Raw genomic sequence first — 25,414 nt, forward strand, 5'->3', positions numbered from 1 at the left:
GAATACTGAATTTCATGCAAAATAGTAATGGTATTTATACTGGCATATACTGAAACTGATGGAAATTGAACATCAAGTAAATGAGAAGGGAATTATAAACCTTAAGGTTTGTAAGCTAGTAATGCTAGGATTGGGAAATTGATGGTCATCAGATACCTTTCAAGTGTGGGAGGATAGAAAAAGTCAGCTTTGATCAAAATTGTAAATACTTTATCTGTAGTGCTAGTTTGTGACCATTTTACCTTTGGCTAAAAATTAAGGTTGGCTTTATTTAAAAGTAACATCATTGCTCAGTCTAACAAGTGTTAAAAGTCATCTTGGGTCAACCCAATTTATCCATTCCCATAAGGCTACTGAGAAAAGTCATGTAGTTGCTGTTAATACAAGTTCATGGTTTCCAATTTAACTACATTTTTTTCATTCCTGCTCAACCTACCCTCAAAAATCCTTACCTTTCTACAAACTTCCAAGTCACCAATTATACCTTCTTTAATATTCAGCATACCACCACATCTGTTTGCTTCCCATCTTCCCGTAGTCCAGGCTTTGTTTACCTGGGTGAATTTGAGTGTGTAGGAAATATGGAAGAGTAATTGCCCCAATTCTGGTTTTGCTGACTTAATAGGTAGTTTAATTTTGAAATCGAATTGCTGGTTTCCTTGAACCAATTTTTCTCCTATTCTCGTCAGTTCTTTTAAAAGGCTCACTTAGGGAATTCCCTGATGGTCCAGTGGTTAGAGCTCTGCACTTCTACTGTGGGGGGCGGGGAGTGGGGGATGGCAGGCAGGGCTCAATCCCTGGTCAGGCAACTAAAATCTTGCAAGCTGGGTCTTGAGGCAAATCAATCAATCAATCAATCAATCAATCACTTAAATGATTTCCATAAAATAGGTAACAGGCTCACAAAACCTCTTGAGACCTAAATTCCTTTCCACTCAAAAAACAAACAAACAAACAACAACAAAAGTTAAACCATACATTTTGTGTGTAAAGATTGTTCAACTAAAGGAATAAATGTCTGTTAATTTCCTTTTCCTTTTTTTTTTTTTTTTTGTGGTACACAGGCCTCTCACTGTTGTGGCCTCTCCCGTTGCGGAGCACAGGCTCCAGAAGCGCAGGCTCAGCGGCCATGGCTCACAGGCCCAGCTGCTCTGCAGCATGTGGGATCCTCCCGGACCAGGGCACGAACCCGTGTCCCCTGCATCGGCAGGCAGACTCTCAACCACTGCGCCACCAGGGAAGCTCTTCTTTTCCTTTTTTTGGCTGCCCCACTCAGCTCGTGGGATCTTAGTTCCCCGACCAGGGATCAAACTCGGGGCCCAACTGGCAGTGAAGGTGCCAAGTCCTAACCACTGGACCACCAGGGAATTCCCTAAATTTTTAAAAATAAAAAATAAATAAGGGACTTCCCTGGTGGTCCAGTGGGTAAGACTCCGCAATCCCAATGCAGGGGGCCCAGGTTCGATCCCTGGTCGGGGAAATAGATCCCACATGCATGCCGTAACTAAGAGTTCGCATGCCACAGCTAAAGATCCCGCATGCTGCAATGAAGATCCCGTGTGCCACAACTAAGACCCAGTGCAGCCAAATAAGTAAAAATTTTTGTAAAAATAAATTTATTTATTTATTTTTGGCTGCATTGGGTGTTCGTTGCTGTGTGCGGGCTTTCTCTAGTTGCGGCGAGCGGGGGCTACTCTTCGTTGCGGTGCACGGGCTTCTCACGGCGGTGACTTCTCTTGTCACGGAGCACAGGCTCTAGGCGCACGGGCTTCAGTAGTTGTGGCACGTGGGCTCAGTAGTTGTGGCTTGCAGGCTCTAGAGTGCAGACTCAGTAGTTGTGGCACACGGGCTTAGTTGCTCCGTGCCATGTGGGATCTTCCTAGACCAGGGCTCGAACCTGTGTCCCCAGCATTGGCAGGCAGATTCTTAACTGTGCCACCAGGGAAGTCCCTAAAATCCTTTGTAAGGAAGGGAAATTTTACAAATAAATCCTTACCAAGAGAACTCACAGATTTTGATCTGCAGTAACTACCAAGTTTTTTGAACTGCTTTTTTAAAAAAGAGGCCACTACCTACTCCTCTGTCACACAAATTGTGCTAAAGGGCCCAATTCCAGTACTATGCACATCAGATTCAGATGGAGTATCATGCTGGATCTGAGAATTAAAGTTTAAATTGGGGGACAAATAAAAATGTAAGCTCAAGCAGAGTTCCAGTTCACCATAGGATCAATTTAAGTGTGCAGTCAGTTTATATTAAGTACCACCTGGTGTGCACTGTGTGAATGACTGTATCATAATAAACAGATTTGGGTTTTTCTTAAACAGTAGCAATAAAAATGCTTGCTGTGCAAATCCTGGGCTGCCCCAAGAGAGGCAAATGAAAACCCCATGCCTAAATTTGTCTCTTCCTATTTTATCTCCTCTCTGCGTTCAGACCTTTCTCTTTTTCACCCAGGGTTATTCCTTAACCCTTCCGACCCCAACTGCAATCTTCCATCCTGTGCCACATTGGAAGATGTCTCCCGGGCACCTGGGCTCAGCAAAACAATACTTTTCTTTTTCTCGGGCTGGGTAGTAAAGCAGTGCCAGCCCAGGCTCTGAGCCTCATTAGATTGATTAGGCAAAGAAGTCAGGCAGAATGCTGTTTATACTTTGCACCGTTCCTCTCCCCAGCTCTTGATATCAGAGACCCGGATAACTCCAAAGCCTCCTTGGTGTTCTCTTCTTTCTTTTTTCCTTACATGGCCTTCACGAAGAGTAATTAATTAAGATTTAAAAGCAGTACTAAATCACATTTTATAGACTCTGAGCACAATATATTTTTCCTGAAAGCCAATTTAGAAGAAATCTCTAAAATGAGATGTAAAACAACAGCAATTGAAATAAATAATCGAACTGCAAAGTCCCAAGCACTGTCAAAAGAAGAACCGTGTACTCTATCTCTGCAATAATAGGCATATAATAGGATCGTTTTCAGCCCATTTCCCCATCCTGCTGGGCAAGAGTTGGTTCAGATAAGGAAAAAGAGCCAAACAAACCGGGGTGGGTGGTGGGCGGGGAACACCAGTTATTTTTGAGGCCTGGTAAACAGCCTGCGCCAGGGGATAAGGCTTTTCTGGCTCTCAAATACCCATTCTTCCCTTTCCTTGTGTCTGTCCTCCTCCCTGGAAGCTGCGGGGTAGGGAGTTCTAAAAATAGTCCGTGAATCACGGCAGATAATATTGTGCAGCTGTTACATAAACAGCCAGCCCGCGCGGGCGCCGAGGGTAGGAACGGAAAATATCTGGGTCAGGGTTGTCACTCCGAATAGGTTCCCCCGGAGCCGGCCTGCGGGAGGCGCGGCCGGGAGGAGGCTTGGGCCCACGGGCCGGGAACAGCAGGGGAGTGGCGGGCGGCCCTCGGTGGGGTAGCAGAGGCAGCTGGCCGGGCGCGGGCGGCGGCGCGAGCTGGGCGGACGTGCTCCGCGCGGTCTCCCCATGGCGGGGAGCGGGCCGCGGCGGCGGCGGCGCTGACCGGCCGGGACTGGGCGGGCGGGCGGACCCGGGCGGGGGCCTGGGGCTGAGGGAAGATGAGCGCTCTTCTGGAGCAGAAGGAGCAGCAGGAGAGGCTGCGGGAGGCCGCGGCCTTGGGGGACATTCGGGAGGTGCAGAAACTGGTGGAGAGCGGGGTGGATGTGAACTCCCAAAATGAGGTCAACGGCTGGTAAGTAGGGAGCGGGGGAGGCCTAGGGTCAGAGCACCCGGCCCGGGCGCGACCTCGGCCTAGCGCTGAACCCGACGCCCTCTAAGGCGTGGCCCGGCGCTCCGGGTCAACGAGGCTGTGCGCTCTGGAGGCCAGACCTGGCCCCCTCTGCCTCGGTTAGTCAGCAGAGCGTCGTGTCCAAATCCCGGCCCACGTGGTCCTGCCCCGGCAGCGCCCACCCGAACCCTGGCGCCCGCCGTTCCCCCCTCCCCACCTCTAACGTCACCCTAATTTGATGCTCACCCCAGTTCGAGTCTGGAATTACTATGAAGAGCACGTCTGTGCAGAGCAAAAAGCATAAGCAACTGAGGAAATGTGGATCTTATAAACTAGCACGATTCCTTTTCCCAAGACTAGGGGGAAAAATCACTTGCATCCCTACTCTGCTTCTCTGTTGTCTTACTGCAGCAGTGATTTGCTACTACCTACAGCTGCCTGTTGCAGGAAGACCCATTCATTTATCCTATAGAGTGTTTGCTTTGTTTTCTTACAACAGTTTCAAATATGGGACTTAAGATGCCTGCATGCAGTTGAGTCCTTTCCAACTAAATAAGGGATCTCATTTTAAGATGTGCTGGTGGTCAAGTTTTTAGTTACTGAATGTGGTATTATTCTGCTCTCTCCACATTTAAATTTTAATTTTTTATTTGATCCAGGTAATGCTTAACCGACCTATTTTGCTAGCTGAGAGTTAAAGTGAGTTTGCAAATGTTTTATTTTTTAAGGTGGAATCATACAGTTTGAAACTAAAAGGGACATTGGAGATGGGTTCAACTTCAGAGAATAAACTGCCCGAGGTCACACAACTATTAATATAAAAGCCAGGACTGGAGTCGCAGTTTCCCGACTTCCTCACAAATCTATCTACGAACTTACCCTGAGGAAAACAGCCTGCGTAGCTGTCCAGAAAGCGAGGAAACAGTAGAAATTGCTTTTTTGTTTTGTTTAAAAGTGTTTGCAAACTAGCTTGCTTTTCTCTGTGTGTGCCATTTCTAGGATTGCTATGTGGTTCACAAGCTGTGAATCATTGTTTCGGCACTGGGAGGCAGTGTTGTGTAGAAGAATGAGCCTGGTCTTTCCTGCAGCTTCTTCTCCATTCCTGCTTAGATACACAACCTTGCCCGAGTCACTTCATTTTCCAGTTATTTCAGAAGAGTGTTGTGAGCATTTACGGAGATGCAGCATGATATAAACAGCTAACATTTATTGAGCTTGCTCCGTAGTGCAAACAAGCTTCCAGGTGCTTTATGTGTATTATCTCATTCACAACTACTCAGGGACATAGCTATTGTTATCCTCTCCATTTTGTAGGTGAGGATACTGAAGCCCAGAAAGATTAAGTAATTTTCCCAAGGTCACAGAGTTTACAGGAACTGATGGAGCTGGGAAACAAACCCAGCATCTGCCTCCAAACCATACTTCCTCTTTTTTTTTTTTTTTGGCCACACCCAACGGCATGTGGGATCTTAGTTCCCCGACCAGGGATCGAACCCACACCCCCTACAGTGGAAACATGGAGTCTTAACCACCGGACCACCAGGGAAGCCCCCAAACCATACTTTCTTAACCACATAGTAGGTGCTCAGTAAATGTAAGTTGGTGGAACTATGAAGAGGCTTTCATAGATTTAATTGGGGGAAGATGTCTAATAGGACTTCAAATTCAACATGCCCAGGGTTGAGTTCCTGGTCTCCCTCATAGCCCTAATTGTCCCCAGCCTGCTCCTGAGTCCTCATCTCAGCATCTGAGGTGCACAGGCCAGAACCTTTGGTGCCCTCCTTGCCTTCTGTCTTTCTCTCACACCCCACATCCAGTCAAGCTGCTAATCCTGCCAGCTCCACTGGCAGCGGTGTAGTTACAATCTGACCATTTCTCACTAGCTCTACCACTACACCTCTGGTGCAAAGCCACCATCATTCCATCACTTGGAGTAGTGCAGTAGCCTCCTAACTAGTCCTTCTACCCTACATCTTTTCGCAGCACAGCAGCCAGAGGGATCTTGACTTAAAACATAAGTCAGATCATTTCATTCTGCTCAAAACCCTTTCATAGCTCCAGTCTACAGGGTCCTACAGTTTCGACTCCTTGTCCCTGCATCCTCTGTCTTTACCTCTAAGCCTCACCTCCGGCTTTACCCCCTTGCCCCCTTCATTCTGCTCTCCTGGCCTCCTTGCTTTTCCTGAAAACACCAGGCACAATGTTGATTCAAGGCCTTTGTGTTTTCTCTTCCCGTCATTTAAAATGCTTTTGTCCCCTCACCTCCTTCAGGTCTTAGCTTAGATGTCCCCTTAGTGAGTCTTTCCTTGGCCCTCAATTTAAAATTGAGCCATGCCCCTTCCCTGTCTCCGGCATTTCCTAATCCCTTTCCTCTCTTTATTGTCCTTGTAATACAATCTCTGTGTACCATAGTGTTTTGCTTATTTGCTGACTGCCTCAGTTTTCTCATCTGTAAAGTGGGAGAATGTTGATAATAGTAGGTTGTTTAGAGGATTAAATGGGTTGTTTAAAGGATTAAATGAATTAATATATGTAAAGCTTTTAGAACAGTGTTCAGCATGTAAAACATGTCTGTGTTAACTATTTTTTTTTAACTATTATTTTTTTATTAAGCAGTGTGCTGGGTAATGGGATATAAAGGTTATCCTCAAAAAACATAGTCAGCAGCATAGAAAAGCAGAATGGTTACTGCTTTCAATTCTTAGCTGCTCAGTAACCACAATTTCTGCACAAATGAAATTTGTGCCTCTGGTCTGAAATACTTCCCAGCACTGAAAGGATGCCCAGTGCCTCTGGTCTGAAATACTTCCCAGCACTGATAGGCTATTCTGACTGCAAATTTAAAGCTTAAAGAGTTCAAGTTCCAAGATAGAGCTCCCACATCAATTGTACTTCAAGTGTCATGCATACCCGTTTGCTTTAAGGAACAAGTATAATAGCTCAGGAAGAAGTTGAAAATATTGCCTGGCTACAGTGCCTGTCAGTTCTGGCCACCCAGAGCTGCACAGGTCTGGACTATAAATGATGATCACTCAGGGTACAGGGCTGTGGGGGACGTGCTGTGTTGACTTAACTCCACTTTACATGGTGATGCTTTAGCTAGTTGGTTTGTCCCCAGGTGTCTCAGATCCACTGGCAGTATATTTCTTCCTTCACTCTCAAGCTTGTCGTGAACAAGTGATTTACTACTAGCAAGTGAGCACTTTATTTCCAAAAGGGAACATATTTTTCTCATCATGCTCCATTCATTTTTGAGTGCTTGCTTATCATTATAATTATTCATTTTCAGGCTTTCAAGACATCCACACACAAACACACTCTCAGCTGTAGTTTGGCCAGAATCAAGGATATATGGGATCCTTCTACTCCAAGTGATGCCCACCGTGTCCTTGGTTCACTCATTCAGCAAATGTTAATTAAGTGCCTGTATATTCAAGCAGATACTTCCCTACCCTCACACGGAGCTTGTATTTTAGAAGTCCATACCAAGACTCCTCCCTTATTTTCCCCAAATTGGCATTCTTTTCATCATAGAGTACCTTTTAAAGACACCTGGATAATCTAATTCTAATGGGTAATAGTTTGGAATGTCAAATATCACTCTGAAACATCAGTGGAGTTGCTCCCAGCCAGCCAGACAAGGTGGCTTTCTGTAAGTCATAAATATTAAGGTGCCCAGGGCAAATCAGCTTTTTCCTGGAACCAAATGTACTTTCTAGATAGTTATATTTCTCAGGTGGGTGACCTAATCCTCACTATTGAACTTATGTTCTATTCTTTACCATATTTATATTCGTCTATAAGCTCTGAAGATATTTATCTCAGTTCAATTAGAGAGTTGGTGAGTGAGGACATTTCAAAGCAGGGGAGAAAAGTAATTTCCTTCCATAATAACATTCAGGTTTGGCAACTGGGGATGAATTTAGTAGCTCTATTAAGTTGGAGTATTGGCTAGCATGTTATTATATTTCTGTGCAGTGTTAAGATAATAGCTCTTTAGAGTGTGCATAATCCCTTCCTATGTGCACAATAGTAAATAATTAGTTTTACTTAAATAAGTCTAATACTTCAGAAGAGTTCTCAAAAATTTTGGCTGTTGATGTACATGTTTGAAGTGCTTTAGGAATTAAAGTACGTGTGCAGTGCCTTAAACACAAGGCATTGCACACGTACTTTAATTCCTAAAGCACTTGAAAAATGTAGCCTTCCGGAGAGAGCTAGAGAAGTGAACTCTTAAAAATGGAAATTTGGAAATCCTTTTTGTGTGTGTGTGAAGGGGAGAAAAGGAAAGAGGAAAAGAGTAACTGAGATTCAGCCAGGAATCTGCTGTAGTAATAATTTTAGTGGCAGAGCAAGCTGCAGATGAGAGGTGGCTAGTAGCCTGATAATATTTAATCTTCAAGTGACATTTGGTGCATACGAGGAAGTTTCCATAGTCTCTTAAAAGGAATATGGCCGTGTAAAAATATATTTTAAAGAGACTGGTGCAATCTAATGGGCGACACTGATTGAGTGAACACACAGTATATCAGTAGAGTTATCTAGCCAGCCAGGCAGCCAGCCTTCTGAAAGCCATTGAAATAAAGCTCCGAGGATAAATCAGCTTTTCCCAAGGGCCAGAAATGAAATTGAAAAATAAATTTTAAGCATATTAAATATTTCGATCCTCTGCTTTCTGAAAAGAGGAGTTAAGATTGCCGGCCTGATTTTCTGGTTCTAGCTGAACTCTTAACACGCTCGTATATGTTTATTTACTGGTGTGTAGAATTTGAAATCCCAAATCACCTCTCCACTTTTTAAATCACTCTTTTTTTCTTTTCTTTGCCATAGGACCTGTTTACACTGGGCCTGTAAACGCAATCATGGTCAGGTGGTCTCTTACTTGTTAAAATCAGGAGCTGACAAAGAGATTCTTACCACAAAGGGAGAAATGCCAGTCCAATTAACATCAAGGAGGGAAATTAGGAAGATTATGGGAGGTGAGTCTGTGTTTTGAGGCAACTTTTGATTTTGTCAACCTAATTTAAGACTTATGGTATTATCGTATATATTCTTTTTTTTTTTTTTTTTTTTTTGGCGGTACGCTGGCCTCTCACTATTGTGGCCTCTCCCGTTGCGGAGCACAGGCCCCCGGATGCGCAGGCTCAGCGGCCATGGCTCAGGGGCCCAGCCGCTCCGCGCGCGGCATGTGGGATCCTCCCGGACCGGGGCACAAACCCGTGTCCCCTGCATCGGCAGGCGGACTCTCAACCACTGCGCCACCAGGGAAGCCCTATTGTATATATTCTTGATGCCAAACAGCCAACCTGTTTGTATCTAAAAACAAGATAGTCTTAACTGTGCCAAGATAATTATTCCATACTGTTTCTGGAAAGGTAGGCATTATAAAGTTTTGGTTTTTTTATCTGTAAACTTGAAGGTGATAAAAATGGTAACGATAAACGTGCAGTAAACACTGATCAAAATATTTGTTGTATCCCAAAGGACACTGGCTTTCACAAGATACTCTTTACTTTGTAATTTTTAAAGGGCTATATGTAAATGTTCTGTGTTTCCGTCTTTTTAAGTGCAAGATGATGATAACCATGACGACCTCCCTCAGCTGAAGAAGGAGTCAGAGCTGTCCTTTGTTCCGAACTATTTGGCCAACCCAGCCTTCCCTTTCATCTATACCCCTGGGTCGGAGGATTCAGCCCAGCTGCAGAATGGGGGCCCCTCCACACCTCCTGCATCACCCCCTGCAGATGGCTCGCCTCCATTGCTGCCCCCTGGGGAACCTCCCCTGCTTGGGGCCTTTCCACGGGACCACACCTCTTTGGCACTGGTTCAGAATGGGGATGTGTCTGCCCCATCTGCCATACTCAGAACACCAGAAAGCACAAAACCGGGTCCTGTTTGTCAGCCACCGGTGAGTCAGAGTTGCTCCCTGTTCTCTTCTGTCCCGTCCAAGCCACCAATGTCTCTGGAGCCTCAAAATGGGACGTATGCAGGACCAGCGCCAGCATTCCAGCCATTTTTCTTCACTGGAGCATTTCCATTTAATATGCAAGGTAACCTCGCATCGGCAAACAGCCTCTGCAACAGGGCAGGTGGTGTCCAGAGGCCTAGTGCTTTACTTCCTGGTTTTCTGAGGAGTGGGGGTGGGACTTATTTATTTTGTGTCTGATTACAGACTTACAGAAAAGTTGCAAGACTAGTATAAGGAACTCTCTTTACTCAGATTTACAAGTTATCTTTTGCCCTTTTACCCTGAACTACTTAAGTGTGTTTTTCCTAAGAACAAGGATAGTCTCTTACATAATCACCGTATAATGAGAAGATTTAGAAAATATAACCTTGGGCTTCCCTGGTGGCGCAGTGGTTGAGAGTCCGCCTGCCAATGCAGGGGACACGGGTTCGTGCCCTGGTCTGGGAAGATCCCACGTGCCGCGGAGCGGCTGGGCCCGTGAGCCGTGGCCGCTGAGCCTGCGCATCCTGCAACGGGAGAGGCCACAACAGTGAGAGGCCCGCATACCGCAAAAAAAAAAAAAAAAGGAAAGAAAATATAACCTTGACATAAAACTATTCTCTAACCCATAGTTTATATTTAAATTTTTGTCAGCTGTCTCAGCAATGCCCTTTGTGGCTATCTTCACTCCCTCTACTCCTGTCCGCCTCCCAGGATCAACCATTGCATTTGCCTATCATGTTGTTATAGTCTCCTTTAATCTGAAGCATTTCCTCAGCCTTTAGCTATCATTTTAGACCTCAGATTTTTGAAGAGTCCAGGCCAGTTATTTTGTAGAATATGATTTCCTTTCATTTTTTTCTCTGTTTATTAGGTGGTATTCTACCATAAAGAAGGGCTTTCCCTTCTCCTCCACTTGAACTCACTGATTCTTATTTTATTTATTGGGTTATAATCCATTAGTATCATTATTCTGATGTTCAAATTATGCCAGATTTATCCAGAGGGAGCCCCTTGGAGCTTGTTCTTGTGTCTCTTGGACATGCCCATCATTCTTGGAGCACTTCCTTACTTTGTGGTACAGCAAGATGTTTCAGGCTCCCTAGTATAACTTTCCCCGCCCCAGCCTTGGAATCAGCTGTTTCTCCAAGGAGCCTTGGTTCTTTCTGGTGGAGAATGGTATTCAGGAACCAGAATGTGAACACTAGGTGTGCTCACTGCTGCTAGCATCATTTCTTCTAGGCTCACTCAGAGGACCGAGTTAGAATAGAAAGGAAAAAGCAAGCAAACAATAAAGAGCAATTGAATGATAAAAGGAAAGATTCACCAGAAAGATATAAACTAAACATGCATGTACCTAGTAACATAACTTCAAAGCATTCTAAGTTCTCATTTAATTGTTACAACAAACTCATAAACTGGGTATTATTATTTACATTTAATTTAATTTATTTATTTATTTTGGCCTCCCCGCACAACTTGCAGAATCTTAGTTCCCCAACCAGGGATTGAACCTGGGCCCTGGCAGTGAAAGTGACGAGTCCTAACCACTGGACAGCCAGTGAATTCCCATTATGTACATTTTATTTATTTATTTTTTAAGAGTTTTTTTCTTGGCTGCCCTGCGCAGCATGTGGGATCTTAGTTCCCTGACCAGGGATTGAACCTGCGCCCCTTGCATTGGAAGCATGGAGTCTTAACCACCGGACCACCAGGGAAGTCCCTATGTACATTTTAGAAATGGAGAAACTTAAATGCAGAGAGATAGGTAATTTGCCCAGTATCACATATCTAGTACATGATAGAGAGGGGTTATACGCATTTGTACCACAGTCATTCAAGGTTCAAAAGGTCACAAAAAGTAGAGTTGAAAGCAGCTCCCACAATTTATGACAAAAGCAACGAACTCTCCATTCATATTTTACATCAGCGATCTCCAACCTTTTTGGCACCAGGGACTGGTTTTGTGGAAGACGGTTTTTCTACAGACTGGTGGGGGGAGGGGGAGAATGGTTCAGGTGGTAGTTCGAGCAATGGGAAGCCCCAGAGAAGCCTTGCTCCCTTGCTGCTCACCTCCTGCTGTGCAGCCCTGTTCCTAACAGGCCGTGGACCGGTATTGGTCCGTGGCCGGGGGTTGGGGACCCCTGTTTTAGATGAAAAGTAGAAAATGAACATATGCTTCCTGGATATCAAGCTGCATGCTGACCTGAGAGGATTAGTAACGTTAAAAAAAAAGAAAAAAAAAGGCAAGCAAACACAAATATATGTACTTTTTTCTGTATTTCTATATCTACTTAATCTAGATCTTTTAAAAAAATATTAAAAACTGTAAATTAATCCTAATACCTCCAATTCCAGTCAACACCACAGGGTATAGTCTAGTCTTACCTTTCTTTTTCCATATCAGTAACTCCCTCACTTTCTGTTTTTGAGGACCTGTTACTATTGTTGTTGATAACAGTGGCCCATGGGTGGCGTGAGGGATCATATATAAGGAGCAAAGCAGAACCACTAAATGCACATGGGTGCATGGCTTGGGCCATCATGGCAGCCAGGCTCAGAATTTAGGAGCAGACTGCTTAGATCCCAGACCCACGAATAATGGTATTTGTTTACTCTCAAAGCCAAAATTCCTCCCTTATTAAGGTATACTGAATTCAAGTCATAGTTAGACTTTAATTTTTATTAGTAGCTTATCTTTTTGCTCTTGTACTGTCTTTATTGCAAGGATTTTCATATCATAAATATCTTTAGATCCACAATTGTTAAGTCTTTATAGAGTAACTCTTGTACCGTTATCTTTCCCGTGCCTTCTTTTCACCTCGCTTCCCCTTACCCTGCTTATGTGTTGTTTGATACCCAACCCATTCTCAAGCCTTTACCTGCTTAGCTCCAGCGGCAGAAGTAAATTGGCCTTCTGTATGGCTGGGATGGTTGTCTGCCGTCTCCCCCTGCCGCCCCTTTACTTTGTGAACCACAGTCTTAGATGTAGGGAGGGCAATGCACCTGCACCAGCAGAGCCAGAACTGGGCCTGAGCAAACCATGCTGTAATATTGTGCTTAGTTTTCTCATTGGGTGGCACAGGCCTTAGCACAGGACATGATTAAGGGTAACCATCTTCTGGAAAAGGTCTTAAATTACATCGGGTTACTATGCCAGAATCATTCATTAACATTTTTCCCCCCTTTTCCCTAGAGCTGGTACTCAAGGTGAGGATTCAGAACCCATCTCTTCGAGAAAATGATTTCATTGAAATTGAACTGGACAGACAGGAGCTCACCTACCAAGAATTGCTCAGAGTGAGTTGCTGTGAGCTGGGTGTTAATCCTGATCAAGTGGAGAAGATCAGAAAGTTACCCAATACTCTGGTAAGAAAGGTAAGAAAGGTCTGTTAAGTGGTTGCTTTTTCCATTTGGAAAATACCCAGCTTCCTCCTTGGGTATGTGAGTCATAGTTGAAGAAACGAGAAGAGAATAGAAAAAGAGCAAAGGGTGTTTTTCCATTGAGCTTTCTTTCCTCTACTGGGCCTATAGAGACATTGGCATTTCTGAAAGTGGTAGGATACCAGAGAGAATGTTCTGAATTTACCATTCCCAGGTACCTATTTTTGGTTGTTACTCTTTAGTGATCTGTAAGGATTACCTTAGTGCACTATCACATCTGCCTTGTGTTTTATAACATAAGAACCAGCCTAAATTATAGTGCAAATCTACATAGATACATGTGTGGTCCTCCCAACATCTCTGGGTTCCCTGAATGTCAGGCTTCTGGCTTCTCGGGGCCCCTGAGGAAAACATCCCTGCACTGCCTCTCCCTTCGAGGTGTGCTTATCTTGTAGCATCTGCTCTTAAGGCCTTCCACCACTCCAACCCAGTTCACGCTCCTGGGGAATTTCCTGCACTGTCGCTGGTATCAGCACAGCACACTGAAGACATAGAGACAAGCGGCTCCTCTTAATCTGTTTAACCTATTTTTTAGGACAAAGATGTTGCTCGACTCCAAGATTTCCAGGAGCTGGAACTGGTTCTAATGATAAGTGAAAATAATTTTCTGTTCAGAAATGCTGCATCCACACTGACTGAAAGGCCTTGCTACAACAGGAGAGCTTCAAAACTGACTTACTAATGCAGCAGGGACTTTTATCACTGAGTACTGTGACAGTGTGCATCACCTCTGGGCCAAGGACAAGCCATTGATCTAAATGCCTTGGATGCCCCGGAGGGCCCCTGGTGCCACTGCGTCAGATACACTAACATCGTTCTGCCAAGGTAGGAAGCCCCTGACCCCGAGCAGCGGTGCCACTCTTCCGAGCCTCTTGGTGCACAATAAACCTATCGCTGGAAGCTGTGAACAGCTGAGAAGTGGCCTGGAGAGGCAGAAGCCGACGGTTCTATATCCAGTGTGTTTTTTGTGCAGAATGTAAGAGAGTTGTCTAACAGAAGCTGAGAGAGAGCAGAGCCTATTTCTAGCTAGTCCTGTTGACAGCGCACCCGAAGGGCCGGGAAGCGCTTCTCTTGGTGTTGCATGTTCACGACTCTCCAGAAACGTGAACTGACTAGAGAGGAAAACTGGGGAAAGCACAGGTACTGGACATAGGAATTTTGGTGTGACTTGTGGCTGTGAGGTTTCACATAACATAGTTATAAATGTTACTCAGGTTAAAATTATTTAAGAATACAGTTACCTAATTGTAAATATGCTGTTAACCAAAAGAGCTTCCCCTCCCTGACTTTTTCCATTGTAAACACTCGACTGCTTCTGTCTCTAGATTGCCATTGCCTAGACAGTCATCTCTGCATTAACGCCCCTTCGTGGTCACTAGAGGGCTCTCTAACGCCTTCTAAAAGAGCAACAGCTTTTTTTTTTTTTTTTTTTTTTTAACTGAAGCGATCCCTGTCTTCGTGTTTCTGTTTAATTGCACCGAAAGAGAAGAGCACAAACATTGCCAGTCCATGTTCTCCACTTTCATTTTCCACTACAAATGAAAAGCAATTTTCCAGACTGAATCTTTTGCTATTTTAAAGGTTATTGTGGGAAACTGAGCTAAAAGGAGTTAGCATCTTTATTTTTGTATCAAAGATAAAGATTATTTTGAAACTATTGGGATTTTTACACAGCTCTGAAATCTGTTGCTTTTGTAAACAAGTTGTTTGATCTTGGGCATCCTCCACAACCACCACCAACCCACTTAACAAAGTCAGTTGTGAGTCGGCCAGGCTTTGTTCTCAAAACAAACAAATACCTGATTAAACTCTTGAGCATGGCATAAGAATTTTTCTAAAGAACGCATTTAAGGATTCTTTTCCTTCCCTTCAGTGTCATTAATGTTAAAAAGAAAAGCTACTGTCTTGTTGAAATAAACAGCTTAACTTTAGAAACAAGAATGAGCACACTTAGACAAACAGGAGAGCAGGGGTTTGAAGCCAGCTGTTGAAGAACATCCCTGCTGTCTTAAGAAGCTTTCTCCCCATAGTGCCTATTGTTTCCAAAGAAACTTAACTTCCTAACTGTGTTAATTTTATTGGAACACTACAGACTGAGAGAGAACGTGCAGAAGATGTCAGTGGAAGAGAATGTTGTGCTAAGCTAATGGCCTCCTGCTGCTGCTTAAATGCTGAGCTGTGGTTGAGGTGTTTTCAAGGCCAGTGTGGAGGCACTGTTCAGTGACTTAATTGTATTACAGCAATTACGGAGGGTGAGTTACTCACCCTTGTGCAGTGTTTGCCTAACAGAGTGTAAAGGTTATTTATTACTCACTTTCTCTGAAGTACTTTAAAGAAGAAACTCCCCTTGTGTTTCAACCAGTCGGAAGATAGTCTGTCCAAACAAACTAACCCTTTTTTTCCCCTTACCTTTGAAAAAAGTTACAATTTACTGATACAGTTAAGGCTAGTTTTATCCTGGAATAAATAAATTCAGTATTAATTCATGTCTAAATCATTGGGGTTAATACTCTTCCAGCCATCCAGATCAATTAGAAATTCTTGGAAGCTGTTGAAGCCCCTGGCTGGGAGGTGGCCTACAGAGGAGTAGCTCCAGGGCATTTCCTGGGCTTAGAAATGGAGGCCGCTGGAATCTCCAGTGAGAGATGGGCCCTGCCCTGCTCTCTCTTCTCCCTTATAAAGTCCTCTGTGGTCAACTGACTCTTGTGTATGGCAGTGAATTAGACTGCACAGCTGCTGGTAGGTGAGTTTAAAGTCTTAATCTATGCATTCAGAGAAATATTTTTATATGCTTTGTGTAATTTATAACAAGGATTTTTTTTTAGCTTTGTTAACTGTGAATTCGCCCCTCCTCCTCCACTGCATATTTAAAGCATGTGCTCACACTGTGTGTAAACATTCACTGAAGATTTTTCTCTTCGCGAACTGCTGACTGTTCAAGCATAACAAGTATTATTAAAATTAAATATTAACTGACCAAACCCACATTCTTTAATTTTGGCCTCCTAAACAGCACTATACTTCTAATAATACGGGGTTCAAATTGTTGGACAGTTCCAGGGAGAAAACCCTCTGGAGGAAGAATAGGAGGGACTGGGCCCCACCTGAGCCGCCTCCATCCTGCTGCTGCGGTGGCGTGCACGCCTGTCAGTGGCACCGGAGACAGATATCTTGTGCGGGGTCTTCCTCTCAGTTCACAGCAGTCAGCTTCATTTCCCCAGAGTAGCTGAGCCAGCTAGATGGAGGTCATTCTCTGTTAACCACATTTTTTGATTATCCTATTTACTTTACACAACTGAGCCTCTCCTTTGGGCTGTCAGCACCTGTCAGGGCTTCAATGAGCTCAGAGGCAAACTCCCAAGACAGGAGAGGAAATACAGCCTCACACCTTCAGATCTTTAGCTGAGAATGATGGCGAATGAACCTGCATTTCTGTTGGTTTGGGGCAGCTAGAGCCTCCCGAGCCAGACATCATGCCAAATCGGCCTGATAAATCAGGGAGCATAGCAGAGACCTTTTCTTAGCTCCAAGGAGAGGCAGAATAATTTGGGCATTTGTGCTTTCATACTCGCTTTATCACAAGGATGGAAGTCTTCTTCTGTGCACTCATAAACATCCTGGGCAGAAACAGCCTGCCAAAAAAATGTGATTAACCTTTAACAAATAGTCCTGCTGCACAGGCTGGCCCGATGCATATAGAAAAATCAGATCAAAGGAGCCATCTCCACACCTACTGCAAACCATTTAGGGTGGAGGAAAAACAAAAAAGCCATCACCCACAACCAGTCACATTATACCAAGAGTAAAGTTTGAAGAAATGAGAGTCAGAGGAGACCAGAAAACTTAGTAAGGTAACAAAGAGAAGAGATCCCTTCCAAATAGAAGGCCATGTGCCAGGTAAATTCTGACCTGCAGAAAAATAAACACTTCATTGGCTTGCTCAAAAAAAGCAAATTTAATTCACTCCCTCATCTCATTGACCAGCCTGGGACCGTCAGGAGAGGGGGCAGCCTCTGGCTGCTCTGTGTTCCAATATTCACCTTCAGCCACAGTGAGGAAGATGAATGACTTGGAGACCTCACTGGTGACGGGGAGCTGTCCGGAACAGACTGTTAAAGGGGCGAGGAAATAAAGCACCACGCATTTCTCATCCCCTAGAGCAGCAGTCCCCAACCTTTTTGGCACCAGGGACTGGTTTCGTGGAAGACAGTTTTTCTATGGATGGGGCGGGGGGATGGTTCAGGCGGTTATGCAAGCGATGGGGAGTGATGGAGAGCAGCAGATGAAGCTTTGCTCGCTTGCCCACTGCTTACCTCCTGCTGTGCGGCCTGGTGCCTAACAGGCCATGGAGCGGTACCGGTCCACGGCCCAGGGGTTAGGGACCCCTGCCCTAGAGAAGCAGGCGTAGTGGTCTGAGGGATGACGTAAATGTGGAGGTGTTCGGGACTTCCCTGGTGGCACAGTGGTTAAGAATCCACCTGCCAATGCAGGGGACACGGGTTCGAGCCCCGGTCTAGGCAGATCCCACATGCCACGGAGCAACGAAGTCCGTGCGCCACAACTACTGAGAGCCTGCGCTCTAGATCCTGCGGGCCACAACTGCTGAGCCCATGCACCACAGCTACTGAAGCCCGCGCGCCTAGAGCCCGTGCTCCAACAAGAGAAGCCACCGCAATGAGAAGCCCGCGCACTGCCACGAAGAGTAGCCCCCGCTCGCTGCAACTAGAGAAAGCCTGCGTGCAGCAACGAAGACCCAACGCAGCCAAAAATAAATAAATTTAAAAAATAAAATGAACTTAAAATAAAAATGTGGAGGTGTTCACAGCAGCTTTCCCAGGAGGCCTCGGGTCAGATTTCAGGGGTTTTATTTCTCACCTTTTTACAGTATCTGCACAGCAGCGCAGGAACTGCTGGCAATTACCCAGTGAATTTTGGCTGTGAAGACAATATTTCTAGCCAAAAGTTCTTGCGTCTGAAGTTTTCAGATAATTCCAGCCATGTAGATGTGTATAAAGGTAACCTCCATCTCTCCCTCCTTCCTCCCTGCCTCCTCTAAAGGTCCTAGCCCCCAGACCTTGTGAACAGAGAAAGGCTACATTGGGGTGTATGTATTGTTGACACGTAGCTTTATTTTATCAGCGCTCCATTTTTAATGGATCCAGGCCAGCACCCCAGAGTACCAGACTCAGTTCCTAGGGACGGCCTGACCTGGCAGTCTTCTGTTCCAGAAGGAAAAAGCTTTATTAAAAAAGAAAAAACTTCAGAGTAGAAAATATGAAAAATCATGGGGGTAGGGAGGTCATGCCATGAAATGATTGAAAACAGTACGGTGTGGAAATAACACCACACTGGGAATCAGGAGACCTGGGGACTAGTCTGGACTCTGCCTCAAATTAGCTATGACTTTGGGCATGTCATTTGCCTCTGGGGCTTCACCTCCTCACCTGAAGCATTTAGCATGGTTATCCTGCCAGGCACTTAACAGGGACAAAAACCTGACAAATGCCCCCAGCGTTTGCTATCAAGTCCATTCTGTAGACATATCTGGTGTCCTTACCCTTCCTGATGAAAACCAGGAATGTCCAGGAAGAAATCCCAGGAATATATTTTAGGCAAGTCCAGCATCTCTGGCCATCCCGTAGAAGATGCCTCTGGCTGCAATGAGGTTGGTTGGAGAATCAAATTCAGCTATTGTCCCTTTGTCCAGGACCGGGACCCTAGCCAAGGAAAAGAAGTGGTCAGGTCTCCATAAGCCCAGATCTGGTTTCATGGTCCAACCCTGCCCTTCTGGGTACCGCTCAGGCCCCGCAGTGACATGCCAACCCTCCCACTTCAGTCAACCCACCCAACACAGTGCTACACCACATATGCACGCTTGCAAGGCTGGTTATTTTAGCCACTCCGTTTGCTGTCCTGGCAGATGAGACAATTTCTGGGATCAAACACAAGGTCCGATTCATCTTTGTTAGTCGGGGCTCCGAAAACCTCCCCTAATGAGCCCTTCCCTTCGCCAGGGTCACAGGGCCTGTGTGCTTCCATCTGCTTTGTGCCAACTCAAAAAGGCACACGGCGGGAAACTGGGCTGCAGTGAGGCCTGATGCTGGAATCTGGGGCTTTGGCTGCAAAGCTGGCTGCTGCTGATGGGTGGATCTCCCCCCGCCCACACACACACAGTCAAGCCTGGGCCTGGGATTAGAATCTCTTGCCAACTAAGCACAGGGTGCACCTGGTGCAGGGCCAACAGGCTGGCTCCCAGGGTGAGGCAGGAGCAGAAAGGGCTCTCCCAAGTCCCGGGAGATGCTCCTCAATAAGAGGGCCTGGACTGCACCCACTCTGTTTCCCCACCTATGGGGCTCCCAGAAACGTGTCCTGGGAAGATGTGTGTCTGTGGACATCACTGCCTAGCCACTGCCCAAACTGAAGCCCAGGAGACTGCCCCCCTCGCTTCAGTGGCTTCTCATTGCCCTTAGGGTAAGGACTGAATGCTTTCCCATGGTCCTCAAAATGCAGCAGAGTGAGGCCTCTTTCTCCCTGTCCTCTTGGTCCTACTGCCCCTTCACCCTTTCTACTCCAGCCTCATGTGCCCTCCTACCTCAGGGCCTTTGCATGTGATGCAGCCTTTTCCTGAAAGGCTGCTGGTGAAAACCATTTTCAGTTAGGCCTGGGAAGAGATCCTCTCAGTCCAGCCCTTTCCCTTGTCTGGACCCGGGGCCCGGGCCTTCCTGCCCACCCTCCCTTCTCCCAGTGGGATCCTGGATGCGAGTGGAGGCGGGGTGGGTGTGGTAGGGATGGAACAGACACTTAGCATCAGGCATTCTCAGCTTGGTTCCCAAGCCCCTGGGAGCTGTGTGGGGAACTTCTGAGAGAGGGCCAAGGTCTGCCCATTGCCCTGTCCATGTATCTCCCCACCTCCCCATACCCTGCAGGTGTTTGTTTTGTGAATGAAGCCTTGTTGATGTACTCCCACTATACTCCTTCAGGATAGATTTGCTGCAGCCTCCTGCCTCTTCCTCACTCCGAGCTCCCGTGTCTCCAAGGGAGCCAGCCTGGCAGGCCAGCACCAGCTGGCTTCCATCAGGCTTCTGAGTCACCCAGCCCCTCCCCTGTCCTCCAGCAGCACACCTTGACATTAGGCACAGTGAGCAAACAGGTCGCATTTTTTTCCTTTTGGCTGAGTGAGCTGCCTCCCCAACGAAGCCGTAAGATACCAAGAGGAAGGCTCCTTCCCTAATCCTTTGAGAAGCTGGTTCTAGTGAGGATTATAAAGGACATTTCCTAGGATCACCTGCACTTTTTTTTTTTTAACATCTTTCTCCGAGTATAATTGCTTTACAACGGTGTGTTAGTTGCTGTTGTATAACAAAGTGAATCAGCTATACATATTCACATATCCCCATATCTCCTCCCTCTTGCGTCTCCCTCCCACCCCTCCAGTCACCTGCACTTTTAACGCTGTATTTCATTGACTCCTTACAACAACCCTGAGAGAGAGAGAGGTTCATGAAGGTTTTGTGAATTGCCTAATGTCATACGGCAGTCAGCAGCAGAGCCAGGCTTGGTACTCAGCCCTCTGCTTTCCCACAACAAAGCATCTACTCCGCATGGGACCCAAGCATCGTGCACCTTTCCTCAGTGGCTTCCTGGTCTGTACGCCTACCTCACAGGATGGGAATGAGGCTCAAATGAAGCCATGGCCATGTGGGCATTCTGGAAACAGTGCTCAGGAAGTGACGGGATTTGGCCTGAAGGATCTGGTTCCCCTCACCTCAGTATTAAGGGGTGGGGGAGAAGTGGCCATGCCTAAGGAGCCCCAGGGTGCCCCTTCCCCACGTGTTGGTAACCCCAAAGTGTCCCTTGTGTCTCAGAAAGCATCACCGTGCCCCCGGTGCCCAGATAACCCACACTGTTCTGCACCCCACCCCCCAAACCTTAGACGATCCCACGGAGCTCCCCTATCCACATATCCAGTAACCTTAATCTGCCAACCACTTCCCCACGGCCCAGGCGACCCCACCAGGTCCCTCCCTGCTTGGGTTCCGGTGCCCCACCTGGTGTAGTCCATGATGGTGTTGAGCCGATGTGCGATGGTCAGCACCGTGCAGGTCTCAAACTGGGTGTGGATGGTGGCCTGGATGAGGTCATCAGTCTCCAGGTCGATGGCGGCTGTGGCCTCGTCTAAAACCAGGATGCGACTCTTGCGAAGCAGGGCTCTGGCCAGGCACACAAGCTGCCGCTGGCCCACGCTGAAAATGGGGAAGGCAAGGTATCTCTAGCTGGGTGCCCCCAACCTGACCCCAGGCCTCATTCCCCAAACTGTTTCTGTCTCCACTCCTTCCCAATGGCCCAGGGCTGGCTCTCTGTCTAACCTCTCCCATTTCTGCCTTAGCCCAGTACTCCTGGAACACCGAGTTGAGGTCTGGACACCACAGGGATAATGAGGGGCCTTGCGGGTACAGCCAGGACTTAACAACATTGTGAAATCCCCAGTCTGTCTCTGGCACCCCTGGTCTCTTCTTCCTGTGCTTTCTTCCCTATCCTCACTCCTCAACCAGTGTCACCGTGTTTCTCTGCTTCAATCTCTCAGTCACTTACACCTTAGTAATAACACACTTAAATGACTCCTCCTGGATATTTGCACACATCATGTTATCTTGCTGAGCCTAATGTCACACAATTCAGTCATCTTCCGCCCCCACGGGGAATATAGGTCAGGGTTCCGTTGTGGGAACAAGGAAGGGACAGGGCAGAGGAGGCTATGGGGGGTTCCCCGTGTCTGGTCCCTGGGAAGGTGGAGGAGGGGTGGAATGCATACCTTCCACCTCCTGCCTTGGAAGCTGGAGCTAATGAACAAAGAGAGGCTGTGTTCCCAACCACAGAGGCTGCAGCACCCCCCACACCCAGGGACAAATACCTCAGCCCTTCCCGCAGGGGTGAGTCACTACAGCCCCAGTGAAGGCCAGGCTCTCTCCCCGGCCTATTCCCGCAACTAATGAAGGTTTTGGCAGCAGAATGAGCCGCCAGATAGAGCTCAGGGCTGACTTATGGTGGGACTGGCACAGGACACAGGTTATACTTAAAGTGGCTACAAGCTCAGTGAGGGAGGAGGGGAGTGGATTTCTGTCTCAGATCCTGGCGGATGTGGGGATGGAGGGGATGCTCTGGGGAGAGGTGCTCATGGCAAGCCAGGATAGGAGAATGGACCAAAAAGCAGCTGTGGGGCACAGGGTCTGAAAGCCTAGGCTCGTCCGCCAGCCACCCCCAACATGGCTGTGTAAGTGAAATCCAGGTACTGTGCACATTCATTCTTACAGGGCTGCCTGGGGAGGCGGGGGCATTCCACCAGCGGCTATGATGCAGCAAGGAAAGTTTTGGGGCAAAAGCTCCCACTTCCCTGAGCCCTTGCCCCACCCCTCGCTAGCTGAGCAGCTTTGGGCAAATAATTTTATACTCTGGAGCCTCATTTCTGGCCCACAGGACTGCAGTAAAGATGAAAGGAGACAGTAGAGACCAAAGTGCCTTAAACACTATTAAGTGCTGAGCAAATGTACAGGTTTTTGTTGTTTTTGTTTTTTTTTTGGAGAGAGTCCAGTCCGTAGGTATGGACCGAGTAGAATAATACAAATAGCTAAATTTCTCAGGAGTATATCCAGTCGAAGTGCTTTCCATTTCATCACAATAACCCTAGGACTGCACTGTCCAAATGATGGCCGCTGGCCACATGTGACTGTTGACCACTTGAAATACGACAAGTCTGAACTGAGATGTGCTGTACGTGTAAAAATACACACGGGATTTTACACTTGAAAAAATGCAAACTGTCCGTAATAGCTTTTGTATCAATTACATGTTGAAATGATATTTTAGATATATTAGGCTACATAAAATACACAATTAAAATTTATTTCATCAGTTTCTTTTTCTTTTTTTTTAATGTGGCTATTAGACAAATTTTATTTACACCCATGTGGCTCAAAGTATATTTTTATTGGGCGGCATGGTGCTAACAGGTATGGGACTGTTACTATCCCATACTCCTTTCAGAGTAAAGGAAAACGAGGCACAAAGAGGTTAAGCAGCTTGCTCCAAATCACACAACTAACATAGGTACAAGTGTCTCAAGCCTTTAGACTCAGTAAGAAGTGACTCTGGCCCTCCCTGATACATGGCACAGCGACGGGTGATATAAAGTCTGGGGCTATAACGAAGCAAAGAAAGGCCCGGAGAGCTCCCTTTGCCCACTTCTAAACCACAAACAAAATTGCATCCACCTTGGAAAATATATAAGATTTCTCTAAAGCTCTGTAGGCTTCCTCTTATCTGCTCCACAGGTTCAGTCCACAACCCCTCCTCAGGCCAAGCACAACATTGACAATCTCACAAGAGGGGACCGATTAGGGCTTTGGAATCTCCCAGGCATGTCTTCTCCCAGCTGTGTGACTTTGGCCCTGCCTCAGTTTCTCTGGAGCTTGTGTGAGGAGCCAGTGAAGTAGCGCACAGTGCCTGGCACACAGAATATGCTCAATGCAAGACAGTGCCCCCTGAGTTCACGCTGGCTGAGATGGGAGTGGGAGGGCAGGAGGCGGCTGGCCTGGATTTGGTGTCGTTTGATGTTAGACCCTCTATAGTGCTGCAGAGTGCTATTCCTGACCCACCCACTCCCAGCTGTTACCTGAGATTCTCCCCGCCCTCGGAGCACTGGAAGTCCAGGCCTGCCGGCTGGGAGCTCACAAACGTGTGCAGGTGGGACAGCTCCAAGGCTCGCCACATGTCTTCCTCCGAGTAATTGCCGAAGGGGTCCAGGTTCATGCGCAGGGTCCCCGAGAACAAGATGGGGTCCTGGGGACAAAGCAAGGCCTCAGAGGGAGGCAGCTCAGGCCCCATAGGGAGCCATGGGCCCCGAGGCCAGGGAACAAGAAAGGGGTTGAGGTGGCGGCATTCCCACTCTGACCCCAGCCCTCCAGGAGGGAGGCAATGGCCAAGGAGATAGAAAAACGCCTGTGGGGAAGTGATAAACCTCAGCTTTGCCAACCCAAAATCCTGCACTAAGGCAGAAACCTGAACCGCTAATCTGACCCCAAAGTGTCCAGTCAGAAGAAAAAAATACCCCAGAGGAGTCAGAAAAAGTGAAATGTAATTCAGAACTGTGAAACCAGGAGGCCAGGATAGAAGGCCTCTGGGGTGGGCTGTGTGGAGGGGCCTGTTGTTCTGCTGGTCCAAGAGGTCAGAGGACAGGGTCTTATAGGGCAGGAGACATCTGACCCTTCCAGACCCACGACGGGGGGGCCGCTCTGTGGCTCTGCTCCTGCTGTCCTGTTCTCCAGCCTCCCAGAGAGGGGTCCCAGTCTTGAACTCCAAGCTACAGAACAGGGGTGGGACCTGCCGCCAGAGTCACGGGTCAGTGTGGCCAGGCCACGCCAGGCTGCTACCTGGGGGATGATGGTCAGCTGAGAACGCAGGTCATGGAGCCCGATGTCAGCCACATTGAGGCCGTCGATGAGGATGTCGCCCTCCGCGGCTTCCAGGATGCGGAACAGGCAGAGGGTCATGGACGATTTGCCAGCCCCAGTGCGGCCCACGATCCCCACCTGGAGGCAGTGGGGGGTCGTCAGGGGGAGGCTGGGGTTTAGCGGGGCTGTTGCCAGGACTTCCCTGGGAGGCCAAGCAGACCCTTGGGCTGGGCCCCTGCCATCCCACAGACCCACGCTCCCCAGGGAAAAACCCGCCCCACACGCACCTTCTCGCCACCTCGCACTTGTAGACTCAGGTCCTTCAGCACCAGCTCCAGGCCCGGCCGGTAGCGCACAGAGTAATTTCGGAACTCCACCTCACCCTGCAGTGGCCAGCCCGCTGGTGGGCGGCTGCCCTCCACCACCCAGGGGGCCTGGCCGCCAGGGGAAGACAGGATCCTCATCAGGGGGGCACCTCTTCCCCAGCCCAGCCATCTCCCAACTTTGGTCTGCCTCCCTCCCCAGGCCCCTGCCATCCTCACCCACTAGGGACCCTGGCAGGGAGGCCCTGGTGCTCATGTGACCCAACCTTGTGGTTCAATGTCTCTTTATCCCTCTGACATTATTCCCCACAGAACTTTGCTCTCCCCATTCCCCCATACCCCACGGCCATAAGCGGCCCCACCCACCTGCCCTCGCTCCCCCTTTCATTATTCTTTATTATTGAGTGGCTACTCCATGACAGGCAGTGGGGTTAACAATGGTAAACAAGACAAAGTCCTTGTCCCCATGAGGCTTACATCCGAGTCTAGGGGGGCATACAGTTGACAAATAAA

The 25,414-nt window shown here is 47.3% G+C and overlaps 2 protein-coding genes across 2 annotated transcripts in view; one reads left to right on the forward strand and one right to left on the reverse strand.

The window, feature by feature from the left end:
- The first annotated feature begins 3,264 nt into the window (after positions 1–3,264).
- On the forward strand, positions 3,265–16,108 carry ANKRD40 (ankyrin repeat domain 40). Its single transcript, XM_029211381.1, has 5 exons — positions 3,265–3,704; positions 8,571–8,719; positions 9,308–9,790; positions 12,884–13,065; positions 13,667–16,108. Exons 1-5 carry the CDS (start codon positions 3,571–3,573, stop codon positions 13,811–13,813), a joined length of 1,095 nt encoding a protein of 364 aa, XP_029067214.1. The 5' UTR covers positions 3,265–3,570; the 3' UTR covers positions 13,814–16,108.
- A 2,132-nt stretch (positions 16,109–18,240) lies between these two features.
- Positions 18,241–25,414, reverse strand: part of ABCC3 (ATP binding cassette subfamily C member 3) — a 37,415-nt gene continuing 30,241 nt past the window's right edge. Inside the window, 5 exon segments of the mRNA XM_029211634.1 lie at positions 18,241–18,848; positions 21,180–21,374; positions 23,801–23,967; positions 24,558–24,716; positions 24,866–25,012. Coding sequence (XP_029067467.1) covers positions 18,740–18,848; positions 21,180–21,374; positions 23,801–23,967; positions 24,558–24,716; positions 24,866–25,012 — 777 coding nt within the window. The 3' untranslated portion in view covers positions 18,241–18,739.

This window comes from Monodon monoceros, unplaced genomic scaffold (genome assembly GCF_005190385.1).
Source record: "Monodon monoceros isolate NGI ecotype Baffin Bay Population unplaced genomic scaffold, NGI_Narwhal_1 Super_Scaffold_9, whole genome shotgun sequence".
Lineage (NCBI taxonomy): Eukaryota > Metazoa > Chordata > Mammalia > Artiodactyla > Monodontidae > Monodon > Monodon monoceros.

What these genes read in the sequence shown, in the direction of transcription:
- ANKRD40 (XM_029211381.1), top strand. Translation starts at nt 3,571, where the DNA reads ATGAGCGCTCTTCTGGAGCAGAAGGAGCAGCAGGAGAGGCTGCGGGAG. An exon ending in AATTAGGAAGATTATGGGAG is followed by an intron (nt 8,720 to 9,307) that starts GTGAGTCTGTGT and finishes CGTCTTTTTAAG; the next exon opens with TGCAAGATGATGATAACCAT. An exon ending in CCAATACTCTGGTAAGAAAG is followed by an intron (nt 13,066 to 13,666) that starts GTAAGAAAGGTC and finishes CCTATTTTTTAG; the next exon opens with GACAAAGATGTTGCTCGACT.